The sequence below is a fragment of the Mytilinidion resinicola genome (genome assembly GCF_010093595.1).
Source record: "Mytilinidion resinicola strain CBS 304.34 unplaced genomic scaffold BDZ99scaffold_9, whole genome shotgun sequence".
Classification (NCBI taxonomy): Eukaryota; Fungi; Ascomycota; class Dothideomycetes; order Mytilinidiales; family Mytilinidiaceae; genus Mytilinidion; species Mytilinidion resinicola.
Window position 1 is genome coordinate 169,375 of NW_022985445.1, and position 19,628 is coordinate 189,002.

A 19,628-nucleotide genomic window follows, 5' to 3' on the forward strand; every position below is an offset into this window, starting at 1 on the left:
TTTGTGGACTGCCACTTTCTGTTGATAGGTATTAACCACGCTGTCTCATAGGCGCACCTGTCTAGCACTGCTTGAGGTGCTTCAACAAGTCTCCACATAGCCCAGAGTGCAGACTTTCTATCCCGTTTAGATTTCTGAAAATGCTTTGAAGCACCCCAAGCAGTGGCAGACACGCACACACACCCATCTGCCCATGTAGAATAGAGTGCCACCTTTTTCATGCCCCGCGTGCCTGCGTCTCCTGCCGAGTCAACACCAGGAAATCTATAGATTCTGCATTCACGCCGCTGCCACTCCCCCTCCATACTGCACGGCCTCGGATCTGGTGGGTGTACGAGACGACAGTTACTGCGCAAGCCCGGGCGTGAGTCACAGTGACTGCGTCTGCTCTGAGTCCTCAGGCCGGCTGTGCTTGCATACTAGCGTCGCTTGCTGCCCGCGGCCAAATATACGAACCACTTCAAGAACATTTGCTCGCCACTAACTCTCTCCCACTCCCCACCAGCATCCCTTTCTTTACCGTTCACCAGGCCATATTTATTGGTGCCTGCGCGAGTTCCCTTCGTCAGATCCATTACGAAGCATCCGAGTTTTACCCCTCCAACTAATTCCAGCACAAACTTCTCGCGTGTCCAGATTCCTCACAGTGTACGCTCTCTTGCCACAGTCAAGGGCGCTCCAACCGACTCTCGAAATCCGAACGACACGAGTATCCTCCACTTTGCACAAGCTGGAACCCCACGGTGCCATCTCAGACGGTGCCGGAACCAATATTCATCAGAGCATGTCCGCTACTCCAGCGACAGCAGCTCCTCCAGGACAGCTACCTACCGGACCTGCAGACCAGCCAAACACGAGACGACGACGACCGAAGAATCGAAAACCACCGCCACAACCTGCCGATCAGCCTGAAAATGCACAACCACAGCGGGGAGGTAGGAGGGGTCGAGGCGGACCCCAGCGAGGCCGCGGTGGCATAGCGTTGACGCCAGCGACTGTAGCTCCTCCATCACAACCCGCGTCCAGCGAGCCTTCGAGCGCCGACGCTTCTGCCAGCGAGAATCATGGTCCATCGCGGAGAGGAAGAGGAGGTCGCGGGGCCTCCCAAGGTCGGGACAGAGGTGGCAATCATAATGCGGGAAGAGGGCGATTTGGAGACCAGTCCCGTATGGCAGCTGGTGGACGACGTCAATTTGGTGGCGATCTGACGCAGGAACCGGAGGGCCAGGGGACCGCCAATGGTCTATCAAGGCCCACGGGATTGCAAGCCGATGCGCCTGAATTCCGACCTGGCCAAGCCCACTCAGGTCGAGCGAAGAACTTGCCCCGAAAGCGTCGCATGTCCAAGTCACAAGCGCCAGATATCTCAACGAGAATACACGAGGATATTGACAACGGTCACTATGAGTGCGCTATTTGTACCGAAGATGTGCGGAGAAATTCCCGCGTGTGGTCGTGTCGAACTTGCTGGACGGTTTTCCATCTGAGTTGTATCAAGAAGTGGTCTACCAACGAAGGCTCTGCTGCTGCGCGCCGCGAAGCCCAGGACGGTGAAATGCCTCCACCGCGGCAATGGAGATGCCCTGGCTGCAATCTTCCAAAGGATGACCTGCCAAAGATGTTCACGTGCTGGTGCGAGAAAGAAGTCGATCCGAGACCTCTTCCGGGAACGCCACCCTTCTCCTGCGGTCAAACTTGTGCCAGACAGCGGTTGCTCAAGAAATGTCCACATCCTTGCCCGAATATCTGTCATAGTGGGCCTTGTCCTCCGTGCGCTCATATGGGACCCACTCAAGCCTGCTTTTGCGGAAAGAAAACTTCTACAAAGCGATGCGTGGATACGAATTACGAATCGGGCTGGAGCTGTGGCGAGCCTTGCGGTGAGCTTATGCCCTGTGGCGAGCATGTTTGCGACAGACCATGTCACGAAGGGCCTTGTGGAGCCTGTGAAGTCCGCATTCCCGCTCGCTGTTACTGCGGACAGGTTGAAAAAGACATACTGTGCTGTGAACAGGGGTGGAAGGAAAAGAGCGTTCGGTCGCATGTTGCTGAAGATGGATCAAAAGTGTTGGAGGAGTGGATTGGATTGTTCGAATGTCCGAATACTTGCGACCGAGAGTTCGATTGCGGGAAGCACACGTGCTCGAAGTCATGCCATAAACAGGACGCCGAGCCGACACATTGCCCTCGATCACCGGATGTTGTCTCATTCTGCCCTTGCGGAAAGACACCACTCGGGGAAATCTCAGACAAGATCCGACAGAAGTGCGAGGATCCTATACCCAATTGCGCGGAACCTTGCGGTAAAATACTACCCTGTGGCCACAATTGCGTCCAGCTCTGCCACCAAGACGAGTGCAAGCCTTGCCTTCAAAAGGTCACCATCATTTGCCGCTGCGGCCGCACCACTTCGTCTACCATCTGCCATCAAGGCACCGAAGAAGCTCCCCAATGCACCCGCGTCTGCCGCGTCACCTTGAATTGCGGTCGCCATGAGTGCGGAGAACGTTGCTGCCCAGGCGAACGCAAAGCAGCCGACCGCCAGGCCAGCAAGCGGAAGCTTCGTGCGCTTCATGCAGCTGGTAGGCCCGATGATGGCTTTGAAGCCGAACATATCTGCACCCGGACGTGCGACCGAGCATTGAAGTGCGGAAACCCGCTGCACCGCTGCCAGCAGCTCTGCCACAAAGGCCCCTGCGAAACCTGTCGCGAAGCTATTTTTGACGAAGTTTCTTGTAATTGTGGCAGAACTACTCTACACCCACCGTTGCCTTGCGGTACGAAGCCGCCCCCGTGTCGGTGGCAGTGCGAGCGGCCGAAAGCGTGTGGGCATCAACAGGTTGCGCATACTTGTCATCAAGATGAGGAGGAGTGCCCGAAGTGTCCGTTTCTGACCACGAAGACGTGTCTTTGTGGGAAAAATACTATGAGGAACCAACCGTGCTGGCGGACAGAGGCACGTTGTGGGGAGGTTTGTGGGAGAAAGTTGAGGTGTGGTGCGCATAAGTAAGTTATATTTTTGCTTCATGATGGATCCGTGTACGCCTGTCCGTCGCCGTCTGACGTTCTCCGATGCATTTTCGGAAGACTGGAAAAGGTGGACTCTCCTCGGTCTAAAAGGTCTGCGTACGGCTACAGCTGTCTAAAGGACTCCGATGCATTTCGGGTATCTGAAAAGGAGGGGAAGTCATCATGCTGAATGACCTGCGTACGCTTGTCCGCAGATGTCTGAAACGCCTCGATGAGTTTTCGGAAATCGAAACGAGTGGGAATTTCATGATTTTGAAATCCCCAAAACTGGCGGGGTCATCTCGGGCATTGGCAGAGCGATGTACATGGATCTATGATCAGGCATTTTCATTCACATACAGCTTGCTAACCTAAGACAGATGCCAAAAGCAATGTCACACCCCAGGCCAATGCGAAGAGCCTTGCCAGCAATCCTGCGGCAAAGAACTTCCTACCTGCGGTCACGCCTGCCTCGCACCCTGCCATTCCCCATATCCGTGCAAGGAAGACAAACCTTGCCAGCACAAAATCTTCGTCACCTGCGACTGCCAGCGTATCAAGCAAGAGACAAAATGCGGTGCCTCGAAGGCTTCCGGAGGCAATATCACCAAATCTCTCAAATGTGACGACGAATGCGCTCGCCTCGAGCGTAATCGAAAGCTCGCAATCGCGTTGAATATCGACCAGGCTGCGCATGCAGACGACCATGTGCCCTACTCCACAGAAACGCTCAAACTCTACCAAGACAACGTGCAATGGGCCTCTGCGCAAGAGAAGGACCTCCGCATCTTCGCCGCCGATCCTGCAGAGCGCCGGCTGAGGTTCAAACCCATGCCCTCCTCCTACCGCGCTTTCCTGCACGCTTTAGCCGAAGACTTCGGCTTCGACAGCGAGAGCATGGACCCGGAGCCGCACCGCCACGTCGCCATCTTCAAAACCCCCCGCTTCGTCACCGCGCCCATGAAAACACTCGCCGAATGCGCGCGCATCCGCCAAACTCAACGCACGCTAGGTGTCTCGACGGCTAACATCGCGCCTCCCCCAACGGCCCCCTCTGGCCTGAAAAAGAGCAACTTGCTAGGCGAACCCTACAACGGCTTCCTCCTCTCCAACCCGCGCTTCGGCTTGACTATCGAGGAACTCCGCGCTACGATCCGCCCGGAACTCGAGCAGCACAGGATGCACTTCGATATCGCCTTCTTGCCTAGCGAGGAGGTCGCGCTCACGCCCTCGCACACGGCTTCGAACCAGTTTGCGAACTCGGAACGCGACGTCGAAGCCAGCCTCACGGCGCTGAAACCCGCGTTGCTGAAGGTGGTGAAAGCGCACGGATTGGGGAGCTTGCAGCTCGTGCGTCTGGATTCTAGTCTGAATGTGCATAGGCGAGAGGCGGATGCGGGGCCGGGCGCAGGGTGGAGCCAGGTCGCTGCGAGGGGCGGGAGGGCGGGGGCTGGAGGCGCTGCTAGGCTGTATAAGGCGGCGGGGGGCTTTGGAGGAGGTGGGAGTGGGCGGTTTACGGTGCTTGCGCGGCGGGGCGGGGTGGGTGGGAAGAAGGAGGTCGAGGTGGTGGAGGATTGGGAGAGGGAGGAGGAGGTGTGGGAGGCGAAGGAAGGGGGGGATGCTGGGGTTAATGAGGCGGCGGGTGGGGAGGGAGGTAAGCTGGGTGAGCGGAAGGATGGGGGTGCGGCTGTTGCTGAGGAGAGTGGAGTTCCCGTTGACGGTGTTGGCGGTGGTGAGGGGAGTGATGGGGGTGGGAAGAAGGATCCTGAGCCCTCGACACCGGGGTTGGGACGGTGGGCGGAGCTCGATGATGAGGAGTGGGTGTTTCAGGGCTGATTCCCTCCTGACCATCTCATCGGCCATCGACGATACCAAAGCCGTAGCTAGTGGGAATATCACGAAAATGAGTGATCCAGACAATCCCATGCCGATATCGCTAACCTGAATGCCCTGCTAACCGAATCTTTTGATACCTGTGATCGATGGCCACCTGTCGAGAAGACCCGGTATATCTAAACCACACGGTACCTAAGCCACAGGAGCCTTGCATCCACCCCATGCATGCCCCGCCCTACCAAGCCCGCCGCACCGTCGTATCCCCTTCCCATTCGCCAGCTAGTATCCTACCTCGGGAGACAGCTAAGCTACAGGAATAGTTTCCTTAAAGAGCCCGGGGGCTTAGCTTAATAGACGCCTCGGAATGCCCCTCACTGACAGCACAACCTATCCTGCATACATCTGGTCTGCAACAGTAAGTAAACATATATCTTTCTACGTAGCAGTCTATCGCTAAAAATCCGTTCCAGATCGAGCATCCTACCCCGCGTTCCCCTTATGCCCGAACACCTGGAGGAATACACGGTTGATGAAGGGCTACGAGCGCTCGTAACCCGGCTGGAAAAGTGGCTGGAAAAGAATGAGAAGTTTGAAGATGGGGTTCCCTACTTTGAAAAATGTACGAGCCCGAAGCTAGGCACACAGGTCGGGGGAACTCTGGGCAAAGGTGGTCACACTTTTCAATACTACTCGATCTAAGGATGAGGTAAGGAAACAGTATATTAAATTTAGGATACGTTCCTAATTAGCAACTAGATACCGAAATATTGGGGTCTAGCAAGACCTCAGCAAGGAAGGGGGTGGTTGACCAACGACCGTGAGCAGCTCCTCGTCCCTGTCCGGATGTTAGGAGAATCTCCATCTCCATACATTGGTATCACTCCAGAGCCTAAAAAGTCGTTAAGCTTCACTCCGGGAAAGGCGTTCTATTTCGCGCCTGGGAAGATAGCATTCATTAGCAATAATATTGAGTTCTTTTTTATACACTAGCCAAGAATATATGTCCTATTGTCCTATTGCCCTATCTCTACCCGTTGGATAGTAAGAAAGCGCCTGGCATGTCTTTAGAAAACCAAGGTGGCTGGTTCTGCCCAAACACTGTAAGCGAAGCTGTTTCTCCAAATGCGGTGAAATTGGCGGGTTTCTTGCCTGATAACAGCGAGGCTGTATCTCCAAAGGCTGTATCTCCAAATGCGGTGAAATTGGCAGGTTCCTTGCCTGACAACAGCGAGGCCGTATCTCCAAAGGCTGTATCTCCAAATGCAGTGAAGTTGGCCGGTTCCTTGCCTGTCAACAGCGAGGCCGTATCTCTAAAGCATGTATCTCTAAATGTAGTAAAGTTGCCCGGTCTATTGGCGGGTGCGGTGACGTCGCATTGTCCCTGTTGGTCTAAGGTGCTCCAACGGTGACCTTCGGAAGTCTAAAGCAAAAGAGGTCTCTTATCTGTTATACGTGCTGTTTAACTTGGCATATAGATTAATTGTGTGCCGTCAACTTATATATTTTACTGTGGATCAATTCCTCCTTGTATAAGAGTCGAGTGGGATGCGGTAGCGCTCCTAACTCTCCGGCGCTTGTGTGGGCGTATGGTGCATTCTGGAATACGAGCAATGTTAGTGGTGCGCCATCTACATAGACGGGCACTTCACCTTGAAGGTTCTCCTGCTAAGGCCTGGCGCATAAAGGTGTTCGTGAATGCGGCAGAGCAGCTGGTCTAGCATTAATGGCCGATAAAGGCGGAACGTGGTGTTTCTGGCTTTCGTATTGATCTCGGGCGATAGAAAGGTAGTCGGCAATGCTGTTTGCAAATGTTTTTACCGCAGAAAGTCTATCTAAGAGGAGAGTATCCAAAAGTTCCTAAAATTCTAGTGTCTTAAATGAATGGTATACGAACACCAAGATACATAAGATACATAAGATACCCGCGAGAGATGGATGAAACTGCTCTATGCCAAGATATTTGAGCCCGTTGGGAATAGCTTTGCGCGCTACCTCAATCGACTCCGCGGTATATTCTTTGCCTTTTAGGAATGCGGTATATGACATCTTGCGCTTGCCATACTTCGAAAAGGTTTTGTTTTGGAGCATGTCTGCAAGTTGGGACGGATTGTAGTCGTTGAAACATTCACCAAAATGCCATTCCGCAAGGTATGCCCGAAAGTAGGCTTGAGGTGTTTTCCTGCGAGCATAGTTCCGAACAGCACGGATGTCGAGGATATGATAGTCCTCCGTTTCCCACCGGGGTACCCCCACCGCATCCTGAACGCCCCGAGAGAAGAGCGTCTGGAGAGTAGGGAGAATGTTCTGTAACGCGAGAGCTAATCTGGAACCAGGAGTCGCGTCTGGCGTAGGTGGCGTGGGCTTCAGCCTTTCGATCGCTCGATTGAGTTTGTCTTGTTGAATTGCGATGAGGCAACGCTGAATATCATCGTCAGAGGCATTGCACAGGGCTTCGATGACTGCGGAAAGGCTGTCCATTTGAAAGAGGATGGTGAGAATGGAAGAGGAGGGTTGACACCAAAGGAGATCTTTGCAGGCGGGATATGGTCTGGCACGACGCCAGCCAATTAGATCGTGTTTAGCTGGGAACATTCCCAAACTAAATCCAACTTCATTGGATGTGGCTGCATGTTCTTCCAACTGGCGGGGGACGTTCCGGTTGGCTGATAGAGTCGCTTATCATTGCCAGCTGCACTCCATACGGTCTCCAAGCCACGCCTATGCACGATATCATAGAGTTCCTTTTCAACTTCCTCTTATCTAAATGCGCTTTCCACACTAAATATATTAAGTTCCTAGGGTTTATTATTACCCTAGAGGGCGTTATTATAAACCCGGTCTATATTAAAGTAATTAAAAAATAGCCTAAGCTAGAGAACTACTATAATATCTAGGTGTTCCTAGGCTTTATAAACTTCTATTAATACTTTAGAATTTCTTATAGCTAGCAAATAAGCTAAATATATATATATATTACAGGCCTCTTAGCCCCTTTAAGGGGGGGAAGGAATAACTCTAAACCTAAAAAGGAAGAAGTTAAAAAAAGGTTTTATAAAGTAGTATAAACTATAGAACTGGCCCGATAATATAGTATATATATTTCGCACGCTATATATAGTATTTATGCAGGCACTAGTGCTCCAGCACTATAACCTACAATTGCTGCTTATACTTATTATAGATATATCTAATTTTACCTATTTAGGTATACTTCTTTAACTAGTTTAAAATATAACAGGTAAACAGGATTAAAATTACCAGCACCTAATTGCGTACTATAGCTAGAAGTTTAATAATATAAAGACTGTCACGATAGCGCTACACGCAAGAGGTCGAGGGCTCAAAGAGGAGCGTTGATTAGGTGCTATGTACAATGCTACGTGGAGAATCAAGACGTTGTGTAAGGAACAGGAAGACGGGAGACGGGCCACCGGATATAAGGGCGTGGCCGAGCGCGTGGCGTACGGCCTCTATGCCGTTTCGGCGCGTGGCACGCGTGTACGCGAGGTCCTTACCAGATCAGGTGATAGGAAAAGGGGGCAGCCGGTAGGTGGCTGGAGCGGGACAGGATAGGAAGCGGAAGCGAGACGGGAGCGGAGCAGGGCAGGCAGGGCAGGAGGCCGGCCAACGGTAGTAGACCGGTGCAGATTGCTGGAGTTGTAGCAATCTGCGGCAGAATTTCGGTAGGTAGGGTGTCGCGGTCGATACCGTGACAGTACCCCCCTCCTAAACCCAAGTCTCTTGGCAAGTAGGAGGCGCTGTTCGTGATGTGTACGGCTATTTGTTAGGAGTAGGGCTGTGAATTGAATCTTGATTAAGGTTTCAGGGTCCAGCAGGACGGGGCTCATTGGACGCAGGATTGTGAGCTTCGGGGTGGCGGCGATGATAATCAGCCGCAGCAGTAGTGTCCTTTAGGTCGTCAACAGGTTGCCAGGACAGGTTGTTGTATCCAGTCCATCGGACTAAGTACTTATATTACTTTCGGCGCCGGTTCAGGCGCATGCCTTTAATACAGTTAATATACTATTCAGTCTCTCCTTTAACTTAAATAGGTTTAGGTAGGGGCAACTTCTAGCTAGGCAGGTAGTTAGCTTGCAGAGCGGCAGGACGGAGTAATAAAATATAGAAGACAGGATATATCTTTATAAATTTAGGTAGGCCTAGTTAATAGGCGTACGGAGAGATAATCTATATAATTGGGAACTTCCCTAGGTTCTTCTAATTAAGCTTTTTAAAGGGTTAATTTATATAGATATTCTATATATCTAACCAGACTTTATTACCTACTTTATAGGCCGGTGCGCCTATATATTTTTAGTTGGCGTATTCTTCTTATATTGCTTAGGCCTAAGTTATCTCTTTGCGGATAAACTGCTCGATGTCCAATATTTTATTAACTATCTAATTAGCCTTAAGTGCTTGCAGTACTTAATAAGCAGGGTGCGGAGTTCCTAATAGCGGTTTAAAGCCTATTTTTAGGTATTGTCCTAAGATAGCAATAAACAGTGTTACTATTATTAATTTAGATTAGATATTATTTGCCTTAAACTAAGCAGACAGCAGCCAGGTAACCTAGTTATCTTACTTATAGTTTATATAGGCGCGGAGGACTTATTCCAGCATTAAATTAGCCTTTTCTATTTAGCTATTAGTTTCCGGGTAGAAGGCCGATAATAATTAGGCTTTAATACGTAGTTGCTTATAAAGTTTATTCTAAAATACGGAAATAAACTATAATCCTTAATCGGATATGTATATATTAGGCAATCCGTAATATACCTAAATATATTAGTAGAATAGGTTGGCTATAGCCTTAGCTGTAATTATTCTATAGGGAATTATATATTAGTACTTGCTTAGGCGGTCTACTATAACTATAATATTAGTGCAGCCTTCGGATTTAGGTAGTTTAATAATAAAGTTAATAGAAATATTTTACCAGTAACACTGCAGGATAGGCAGGGGTTTTAGGAAGCTATTATACTTCTTTTTTAAAGCCTTTATACAGCAACAGGTGTAATAGCATGCTATAAATCGGCGGATTATTTTAAATATATACAGCTAGTAGTATTTTCTTTAGAGGATTTCTAGAGTTTTTCTATATCTAGGGTGGCCGCTAACAGGGGAATTATATACGTGACGAAGCAGTTTAATCTTTAGTTTATTATTATTAGGAATTGCTATTTAGTTGCGGAAGTAGAGCTTGCTATTTTACTCTTTATATTTACTTAGGGTGATTTTCTTAGAGCGGTGTACTCCGGAGCATAATATTTCTAGGACTTCCTGGATAAACTTATTATTTAGGTATTTATCCTTAATAATCTCCTAAATTATTCAGTCGGTTTCTGTTAGATTTAACTGCGTGAACAGGTCGGAACAGAGCAGTATTTAATTTTAGGCTGCTTAAGCTTCTTCTTATACAGGCGCATTTTGCGTACAACGCGTTAAGGCGTCAGGCTTCTTACTATACTTGCCAGGTCGGTAGGTAATTAAGAAGTTAAATTAGGACAGGTATTTAGACTAATAAGCCTGTTAGTAGCTTAACTGCTTTATAGTTATAAAGTACTGCAGGTTTTTATAGTTACTAAAAACCTAAATTAGGAATACTGCGCCTTCTAGTTTAGGCCGCCACTGTTTAAAGCATTAGATAATTGCTAGGAGTTCCTTATTATAGATTTTATAGTTATATTTAGCAAAACTTAATTATTTTAAAAAGTAGGCTACAAGTTAAAGTATTCCTTATTTATCTATTTACAAGAGCACTCCAGCGTTTATATAGTTAGACAAATCGGCCTTAATAATAATTAGCAGTTTAGGGTCGAAATAACGGAGGATTAGGGCGGTGGTGAACGCTGTCTTAAGTTGTTTAAATACCGCACGGTAGGGCTTATTAAACCGGAACAGAATATCCTTTTTTATAAGTGCAATTAGGGGAGCGGCCAGGCTAGAGAAATTATTAATAAATTATTAGTAGAAGTTTGCAAATCTAATAAAGGCTTATACGTTCTTAATATTATAGAGGACTTCCTAGTTATAGATATCCTTAATTTTATTCGGGTCTATACTAATTCCGCCGGTTAATATTATATACCCTAGGTAGGTAACCTTATCCTAATAGAATTTGCACTTATTAATATTTAGTTATAGGCCGGTGGTTTCTATTACTTCTAGGACTAGCTTTATATAATACTAGTGGTCTTCGAAGTTTTTGCTGTATATTAGAATATTATTAATATATGCGGTATAGAATATATCTAGGTACAGGCGGAGCATATTATTTATATAGTATTAGAATATACTAGGAGCGTTAGCTAATCTAAATAGCATTACCAGGTATTTAAACAGGCCGTATTGCGTTCGGAAAGTAGTTAGCTATTTATCTCCTTTCGCGATTTATAAGCAATTAAATGCGGAGACAATATTAAGCTTTATATAGTATTTCGCCTTACTTAATTATGCTAGGGTCTTCTAAATTAAGGGAATTAGGTATTAGTTCTTAATAGTTACAGTATTTAGCGCGCGGTAGTTAACATAGAATTATAGGCCTCCTCCGGGCTTTTTAATAAAGATAACCGGAGAGGCGATAGGTAATAAACTGGCACAGATAAATCCTTTCGCGAGGTTATTATTAAGGTACTTCCTTAGCACTTTTAATTTATTTTATAATATTCTATACAACAGGCTAAATCCGTGTAGTTTGCTGTTTTTAAGCATAATTTTATAATTATACGTTTAGTGTTTAGGTAACTTATTAGCTTCCTATTAGGAGAAGGTTTTTAGTAAATAGTAATATTATACTAGGACTTTTATAGCTGGGTCGGTTCGGGTTTTTAGAGCTAAGGCCTTATTAATATCGGCAATAGTAATAGCAAAGATTTTATAATTAGGTTATTAGGCTAATTAGGTTATAGACACCGCGTTTAGTATATAGATATCTATCCGGGTATTAGGTTTAAATTTAGAATTAGATTTAGTTTTAGGTTTAGTTTCTAGCTTAGGTTTAGGGTCGGGTATATTTATCTAGTATACTATTTTAGGAAGCTAGTAATTATATCGGTGTTGTATAAACAGGCTTAATTGCTGCAAGTAAGAGTGTTATATTAAGGGTGTTAGGTACTGCTTAATAAGGGGTGCTTTAGGAAGCTGTTCTATATAAGTTCTTATTGCAGAGGTTTAGAAGTTGCGCAGGTATTGCGCCTAGTATTAGGATAATTAAAACAATAGTTATTAGTTATTATAGTTAAATCCAATACAGTGCTTATACAGCCAGGGCTATTTTAGTAGCAGCTTATATTTGCTAAGTTCTAGTATATAGAGACAGATCTATTCTATATAGTTTAGATAGCGGAGGGTTACTTGCGTAGAGTGCGTAATCTATCCTTCTTTAAGCGTTTTTCTATTAAATCTAGTTAGGCGTAAAATATAAGGGAGCAGGTTAAGGCAGAGGTTCTATACGCGCGCCAGATTCCTATAAATATAACCTATGCCTGTAGCTCTACTATTAATTAGAGCTATAGTATTTATATAGGTAGGGCCTTATTATATAGAAATAGGGATAAAAATCTATTATTTCTAGAAGTTAGGTTTAGGTTCTTTAAATAGGTTTATAGAAATCTAGGGTTAGAATAGTCCCGGGGGGCGACTTAGCCCCGGGACGGGGCTTTTAATAACTTCTTTATACAGGACAAGCGGCTACCTCTAGATTAATTAGAGCTAGAAAATAAAGCAGTAGATATAGAGGAACAGCGGGTAGATAAAAATTAGGTGGAATTAGTTAATTACGTGTATATGCGCAGTTAGGGGCTTAAAAGCTTATCTATACTAAATAATTAGACTTAGGGTAAAAGGATAGAGCAATTGCAGGAGATATAGCTATGCTTTCCGCATTTAAAGCAGAGGCCCTTTTAATAATATTTATCTTGTTCGGCTAAGCCGGCTAGAGTATATTTAAATATATTAATTTCTATTATATCTAGGTTCTTTTATAATAGAGGGGAATATTAAAAGGATTGGCCGGGCAGGAATTATAGATTATTATTATACTTTGCAATTAAGTTGGTATAATTATTCAGATTATCCGGGGTAGTAGTACTAACTATTGCACGGCAGAGTTTATTAGAGAGGGAGTGTCGGAGCTAAGTTATTAGGCTAGCTTCGTTTAGATCTATATTAGCGGCAAGTTGTCGGAATTTAGCAAAGTGCAATATAAAGGCACGCCTTCCTTACTTTAGTATATAGAGTTAATTTAAGGATATAAGTTTCTAGTTTAGATTGCTGTATATAGCCTGCAGGAATTAGATAAGTTAATTAATAGTGCAGATATCTTAGTCTATTAAGGGGTTAATAAGCGTTAATAGGTTAGATTCTAATCGAGAGTAAGTATATAGCAGGCGAGCATATTTAGTTAGGTATTAATTAGCATTTCCTTCTAGTTTATACTGTAGTTATCGGACGAAGATTAGGAGTTCCTTTTAACTCCCCTTAAATATTAGAGGGTTAATTAGACGTTCGGTCTTTAGAGTCGGCAGGGCGGCGGCTGTTAGGAAGGAGTAGTTTATATTATTAGCAGGTATTAAGCTATTATTTAATTTATAAACAGAAGGCCCTGCGAATTATTAGTCGGGCGCTAGTAGTAGAGTAGGGGTAGATTTAGACCGAATTACAGCTACTTCCTCCTGCAGAGCAGCAATTTCCTATTTCTAGGCGGACAGGACTTTTATTACGGCAGCCTGCTGTTCCTTTATAGAGCTAACAAGCTTTAGAAGTATTATAGTCGGGTTAGTAGAGGTATCTATAGTAGTAAAAGTAGATATAATATAATATTATAATAGTGCTATACGCAAGAGGTTAAGGGCTTAAAGAGGAGCGTTGATTAGGTGCTATATATAATGCTACGTGGAGAATTAAAACGTTATATAAGGAACAGGAAAACGGGAGACAGGCCACCGGATATAAGGGCGTGGCCGAGCGCGTGGCGTACGGCCTCCATACCGCTTCGGCGCGTGGCACGCGTGTACGCGAGGTCCTTACCAGATCAGGTAATAGGAAAAGGGGGCAGCCAGTAGGTGGCTGGAGCGGGACAGGATAGGAAGCGGAAGCGAGACGGGAGCGGAGCAGGGCAGGCAGAGCAGGAGGCCGGCCAACGGTAGTAGGCCGGTGCAGATTGCTGGAGTTGTAGCAATCTGCGGCAGAATTTCGGTAGGTAGGGTGTCGCGGTCGATACTATAACAAAGACTTAGTAAAATACCTTTAATAAAAAGCTATATACTATTATAGAGTGCTTTAAGCACTAGCAGTACTACTTTAAAGGCGCTTTATATACAATTTATATACTTAGCAACTATAATAACTTAAAGTACTTTATAAGCACTAAAGTACTATTACTAAAGTAGGCCTGCTATATAAAGCAACTTTTTCGGTTTAATTTTAATATTAAGTATAAGCTGGGCGTTTTAAATCCTATAAATAGGCTTTCCTACTAACCGGACTACGCCTATAGCTTTAAAAAGAATAGTAAGTATATAGGCCTTAATACTATACTACCTACTTTTTAATAAAAGTTAAAAGTAATAAACCTTAAGGGTAGTTTATTAGGGGCTATTACCCCTACCTTATAAAACGCAGGTATAAAGCCTATAGGTAATACTTACTACTATAGCGCTAAAAAGCTATAGGCTTAACTTAACTATATATACTTCTCCTGTTATTACCTAATTATATTAGACTCTAGGGAATTACCCTTAGTATAGGAAAATAAACCTTTTAATATCTATATAATTCTTACTATACGCTGTACTAGCAAGATTACTAGAATATAGGCCGCAGTAACCTATATTCCTTAGTACTAAGTAGTTGCAGCTATATTAACTAAAATAGCATTTATAGAAGAACTACTTAAGTTACTTATTAACTTTATTTATATAATATAGGAAAAAAACATCTTTTCTAAAAATATTATTAGATAATTAAATAGTAGACATTCCTTTACCGGTGTTTTAGACTATAACCTTAATAATAACAACCTTTTCTAAAGAAATAAAAAGGTCTATATACTATAGTATATACCTTTTTATAATAAGATTTTTAAGCGCAACTATAATAACCCTATAGTAGAATACTATAGTATTAACTATATACTTAATATTATTCGGCGTAAGTATATATAGATAGGTTTTATAAAAGACGTTTATAACTATATTAAGCACTATAATCTATACTAGCAGTATAAAATATATTAGTATACTCTGTATAAAAAGCTATAGAGTTTTAAAATCCTTTCTACTCTATAAAAATACTTTTTTTTAGACTTTATTACTAATCTCCTAAAGTTGGCGGGTTTAAATAATAAGAAATATAATAGTATACTTATTCTAGTTAACCGCTTTATAAAGCTAGTTTAATACCGGGGACTACTAATCGTACACCCCCTAATTCCTAGACGTATACCCCCTTTTCACTACATATACACCCCCTCCCCCCCCTATCGCTTCACCACCTTCTGATTGGCTCGGAGGGCTGCTCCGTAGCCTCCGATTCGCTCGCTTAACTTGCTTATTCATTCCGAATGCTCTCTCCAAATGCGGCTATATACAATACAAGCAATTACATTATGCTAATTTGTATAGCCTTACGTACGAGCTTATATATAAGCTCACGTACGAGCTTATGTATAGCCTCACGTACGAGCTCACGTACGAGCTCACGTACGGCCTTATGTATAGCATCACGTACAGCCTTGTGTATAGCATTACATACGGCCTCACGTACGAGCTCACGTACGGCCTCGTGTATAGCATCACGTATGGCCTCACATACGAGCTCACGTACGGCCTCGTGCATAGCATCACGTACGGCCTCGCGTATAGCATCACGTGTAGAGAGACGTAAGGGTGAATGCCCGGAGGAAGCTCCGGGCTCTCCGAGTCAATTAGAAGGTGGTGAAGCGCCAAGAGGGGGGGGTGTACATGGAGTGAAAAGGGGGTGTACGTCTAGGAATTAGGGGGTGTACGATTAGTAGTCCTTTTAATACCTCCCTTATTATAAGACTATTAACTTAGTAGCCCTTATAAAGCTATTATTTTAAGTATTCTTAACCTCTAGAGTTCCTATTAGCCTTATATCTAACTATAGAACAGTTTTTATAAGTAAATACTAAAGTAAAATATACTATAATCTTAAGATTAAGCGTAAGCTAAGAACTGCTTTCTATTTTTAACCTAACGGGCAGTTAAAATAATAAAATTAGGAGCTTAAAGCTTACCTAAAAATATTTATAAACTACTAGCAGGATAACTAGGTTAAATACCTTTCTACCGCGGAGTTTATATATAATTTAAAGATATATACCTCTACTAAGTTTACCTTTATTAAATTGGCCTATAGTATACAACTAATCTTTCCTAATAGTATACCTAAGTTTAACTAGCAGGGTAACGTTCCTAAAGAAACTAATACTATATTTTCTAACCTATTCTCTAAGAAATATAGAGAGCTAACGCGCATCTCCTTTATATATAAAATGCACGCAACACGGCTATAAAAGACTTTAAGCATACCTAGGGGCTTTAGCAGAATATTACACTCCACCACCGGCTTAGCAGCAGTGCACACCAACTAAAAAGGTACAGTGTCGAGTAAACTACTCGACGGGCCGGTGTTCAACATATATATGCGACTTAACTTGCCCCGCAACCGCGCCTAAGGCCGCGCGCGCCCGAGGCCACGCCCAGCGCCGCGCTAAGGCCGTATCACGTGCAATCTCGCCACGTGCCTGCTATATATATAGTGCGCCGTAATACAGAAGTACTATAACTGCGCATGCTTACTAAAGCACTTTATAGAAGGGCAGCTTATTTTTCTTTTATTTAAAAATATCTAAACTAAGCGCCTATATAAAAAACTTAATAATAAGTTCCTAGGTTTTTTTAAGATTTTTAAGGCTATAGGCTTTTAAGCCTATAAGCTTAAACTCCCTCCTTTTATATAGCACCTATACCCTATTTTCTATATATAACTTCTTAAGCTTTATAAAGTATATAAAGGGGAATTTTACCCTTTTTAAGTAGAGTTAGAAGACTAGGATAATATATAGGAAGTAGAGGCTATTATTAACTATAAAGCTATAGCTTAAGGCACCTAGTACCTAATTAAATAGCTAGAATATAATAATACTTAGAACTCCTTTATATATAAATTAGAACTCTCTAATTACTAGAAAGTTTTTAAAAAATATAAGGGTACTATAGAAGCAGGCGTTATATAGGTAAAATACTAGTATATATTAAGGCCTGCTAAACTAATAGCACTTTTAACTCCCGCCCTAAAAAGGTAAAGTTATCCCCTAGAATTAAGGAATAAACCTAAGTAGATAAAGAAATAGCACTAAAAGCTTTATATTATACTATACTTTATCTAGAAGCTAATATAGTATAAAATTAGGTATTTTTATATTAATTCTAAAACTTTTTCTATAGGTATTATTCTGTTCTATACTATTATCCCTATACTACTTAGCTATAGAGCTATAGTAGATAAAGCGCTTTTTATAGGAAAGTATCTGCTTAAATAGGTGCCGCTCTATATTAGCGTTAATAACCTTATTTATTAGAGCTATACAACCTATATAGCTAATTTCTAGCTAGTAAAAGGTTAGTAAATACCTTACACGCGCTTTATAGCAGGATTGCACCTACCTTTATCCTCTCTATATAAGCTTCTAGTAATTTCTGCTAAGTATAGGTAAATAACTTTACGCTACTAGCTACTTTAATTTTAGTACCTTTAGCTTTATTAAAGGCGTTTATATAAAAACTAAACTTCTTTATATAGTTATACAGTTGCTTAAAATAGTAAGCTTAGGTTTTTTTATTAAAGTGCCTTTTAGCAGTTTTATATACCTTTAATATATAAATAAAATACTGCGCAGTATAATAGAACTCTAGAGGAACCTAAAATAGTTAGCTATTATCTATCTCCCTAGCTATAGCCCTACTTACCGAAATATAGTTATAATAACTAGAGCTATACTTATTATATTTACTATATAGACTTTTATACTTATATAAAGCTAAGATTTCTTTATATATCTTCCTAATAAAGCTCTAGATATAGTATATATAGAAGTCGCGCAGGTAATAAGGCTAAGAAGTAAAGTAGTTAGGCACTATATTAGCCTTTATAATAAGAATATTAGAGATATTTTTAAAGTCTACTATTCTATTAGTAATAAAGTATAGAAGCTAAAAGCCTTAGAAAAGGTAAAGAAAAGTTATAAAAGCTTAGAAAACCCTCTAAAAAGTAGAGTATAGAAGAAAAAAAATAGAAAGCGCTTAAATAAAAACTTTATACTTAAACTCTACTTTAGGGCCCTACTAGATTATATAGTTGCAGACTGCTAGATTATAGCGCTAATATATTATATACGTATATAATACCGGTAAATCCCTTTAGTCTACTATATATAAGAATATCTAAACAGCAGTACTAAGGTTCTATAGGCCCTAGAGTCTATTAAGGATATTTCTATATATAAAGTATAATAATATTAGTACTACCTTCCTATTATATACTTCTTTTTCCGGATACACCTTCTATATATACGTAATATATAGCATAGAGCTGTGCCGATAACTAGGGCTAAACTTATATTACTAACACCCTTTAGGGGCCTATATACCTATATATATTTAGGGTATAGGGAACTAGTATAAAAGCTATTAGGGGGAATAAAAAAAAAATCGTGTGCACTAGAAATTAAACTCCTAAGTAGTAAAAAGCATATTACGGCTTAAACAGTAAAGCTTACTGCACAGCGTAACACGTAATATTAGGACCCGGCGAGAGGCCTTATTATAAGGGCCTATGCGAGCCTTAGTAGAAGTATACCTGCTAACCGCCGCCCTGCCTTCTTATAGCTCCTTAAGCTACGTCTTATTATTTAACCCGCCTACCTGCCGTGTATTATAGAACACGTAGTGAATTTAGTTATTACTTCTACCTACCTGCCCGAGCTAGCTAGGGCAATCCTGCCGCCCGAGACCGTAATATTATATAGCTCCTTACCCACCTAGCTATCTACTTGCACCGCCGACCTAATATCCTACCTTTTCCCCCTAGTTCTGCTAAATAGCAAATCCGCGTTCGCCGCCTATATTACTAACCACGTATATAAATAGTACGAGTACTGCCGCCAAATATACGAATATATCGATACCGCCTAGAAAAGCCTTACTAAAAACTACTAAGCCGCACTCTATATATAAGCCCTGGAATTGGAAATTAAGGAATATAAATAATAGAGCGACTAACTAAAGGTATAATTATAAGCTGTCTGTAAATACTAGAAGAAAGAAATAAAGGAGCTTACGGATAAACTAGCTTTAGCCCTTGCTAAAAGATAGAAAGCAATTAATATAGCTATACCTACCGTCCGCACCGCCCTGTAAACCCCGATGCTGTAAGTACTAACTAAAGGAAATACAGCTAATATAGTATAAACGCCTCCGTCTACTTCTAATATATCTACTACCTCTACCCGGCTTTCTAAGAAACAACCCGACCCTAATAAGTTTACAGGTAACCGAAAAAACCTCTGCTGCTTCCTTTTTTAAATCTATAAAAAAATAACTATTAACTAAAACCGCTTCCTTAACCCCTAAAGCTAAATATCCTATATAAACAGTTATTTAAGTAGAAACCCGTATACCTAAGTCCTGCTATATATTATAAAAGGAAACTATTAACTACCCGATTTTAAAGCTATTCTAGAACTTTTAAAACAAGTA

General features: G+C 42.7%; 2 protein-coding genes across 2 annotated transcripts; one reads left to right on the forward strand and one right to left on the reverse strand.

Annotated features, from left to right (window-relative positions):
* The first annotated feature begins 506 nt into the window (after positions 1–506).
* On the forward strand, positions 507–4,986 carry BDZ99DRAFT_442227 (uncharacterized protein). The gene is made up of 2 exons (XM_033717803.1): positions 507–3,006; positions 3,390–4,986. Exons 1-2 carry the CDS (start codon positions 785–787, stop codon positions 4,843–4,845), a joined length of 3,678 nt encoding a protein of 1,225 aa, XP_033576854.1. The 5' UTR covers positions 507–784; the 3' UTR covers positions 4,846–4,986.
* An 886-nt stretch (positions 4,987–5,872) lies between these two features.
* BDZ99DRAFT_498138 (uncharacterized protein) lies at positions 5,873–7,437 on the reverse strand (the record flags this gene model as incomplete). The annotated part of the gene is made up of 3 exons (XM_033723560.1): positions 5,873–6,265; positions 6,495–6,643; positions 6,768–7,437. 3 exons carry the CDS (start codon positions 7,435–7,437, stop codon positions 5,873–5,875), a joined length of 1,212 nt encoding a protein of 403 aa, XP_033576855.1.
* Between the last annotated feature and the right edge of the window lie 12,191 nt (positions 7,438–19,628).

Excerpts from the sequence above, each read along its gene's own strand:
- BDZ99DRAFT_442227 (XM_033717803.1), top strand. The coding sequence starts at position 785 with ATGTCCGCTACTCCAGCGACAGCAGCTCCTCCAGGACAGCTACCTACC. Across the intron at positions 3,007-3,389 it reads TTGAGGTGTGGTGCGCATAA|ATGCCAAAAGCAATGTCACA; the intron begins GTAAGTTATATT and ends AACCTAAGACAG.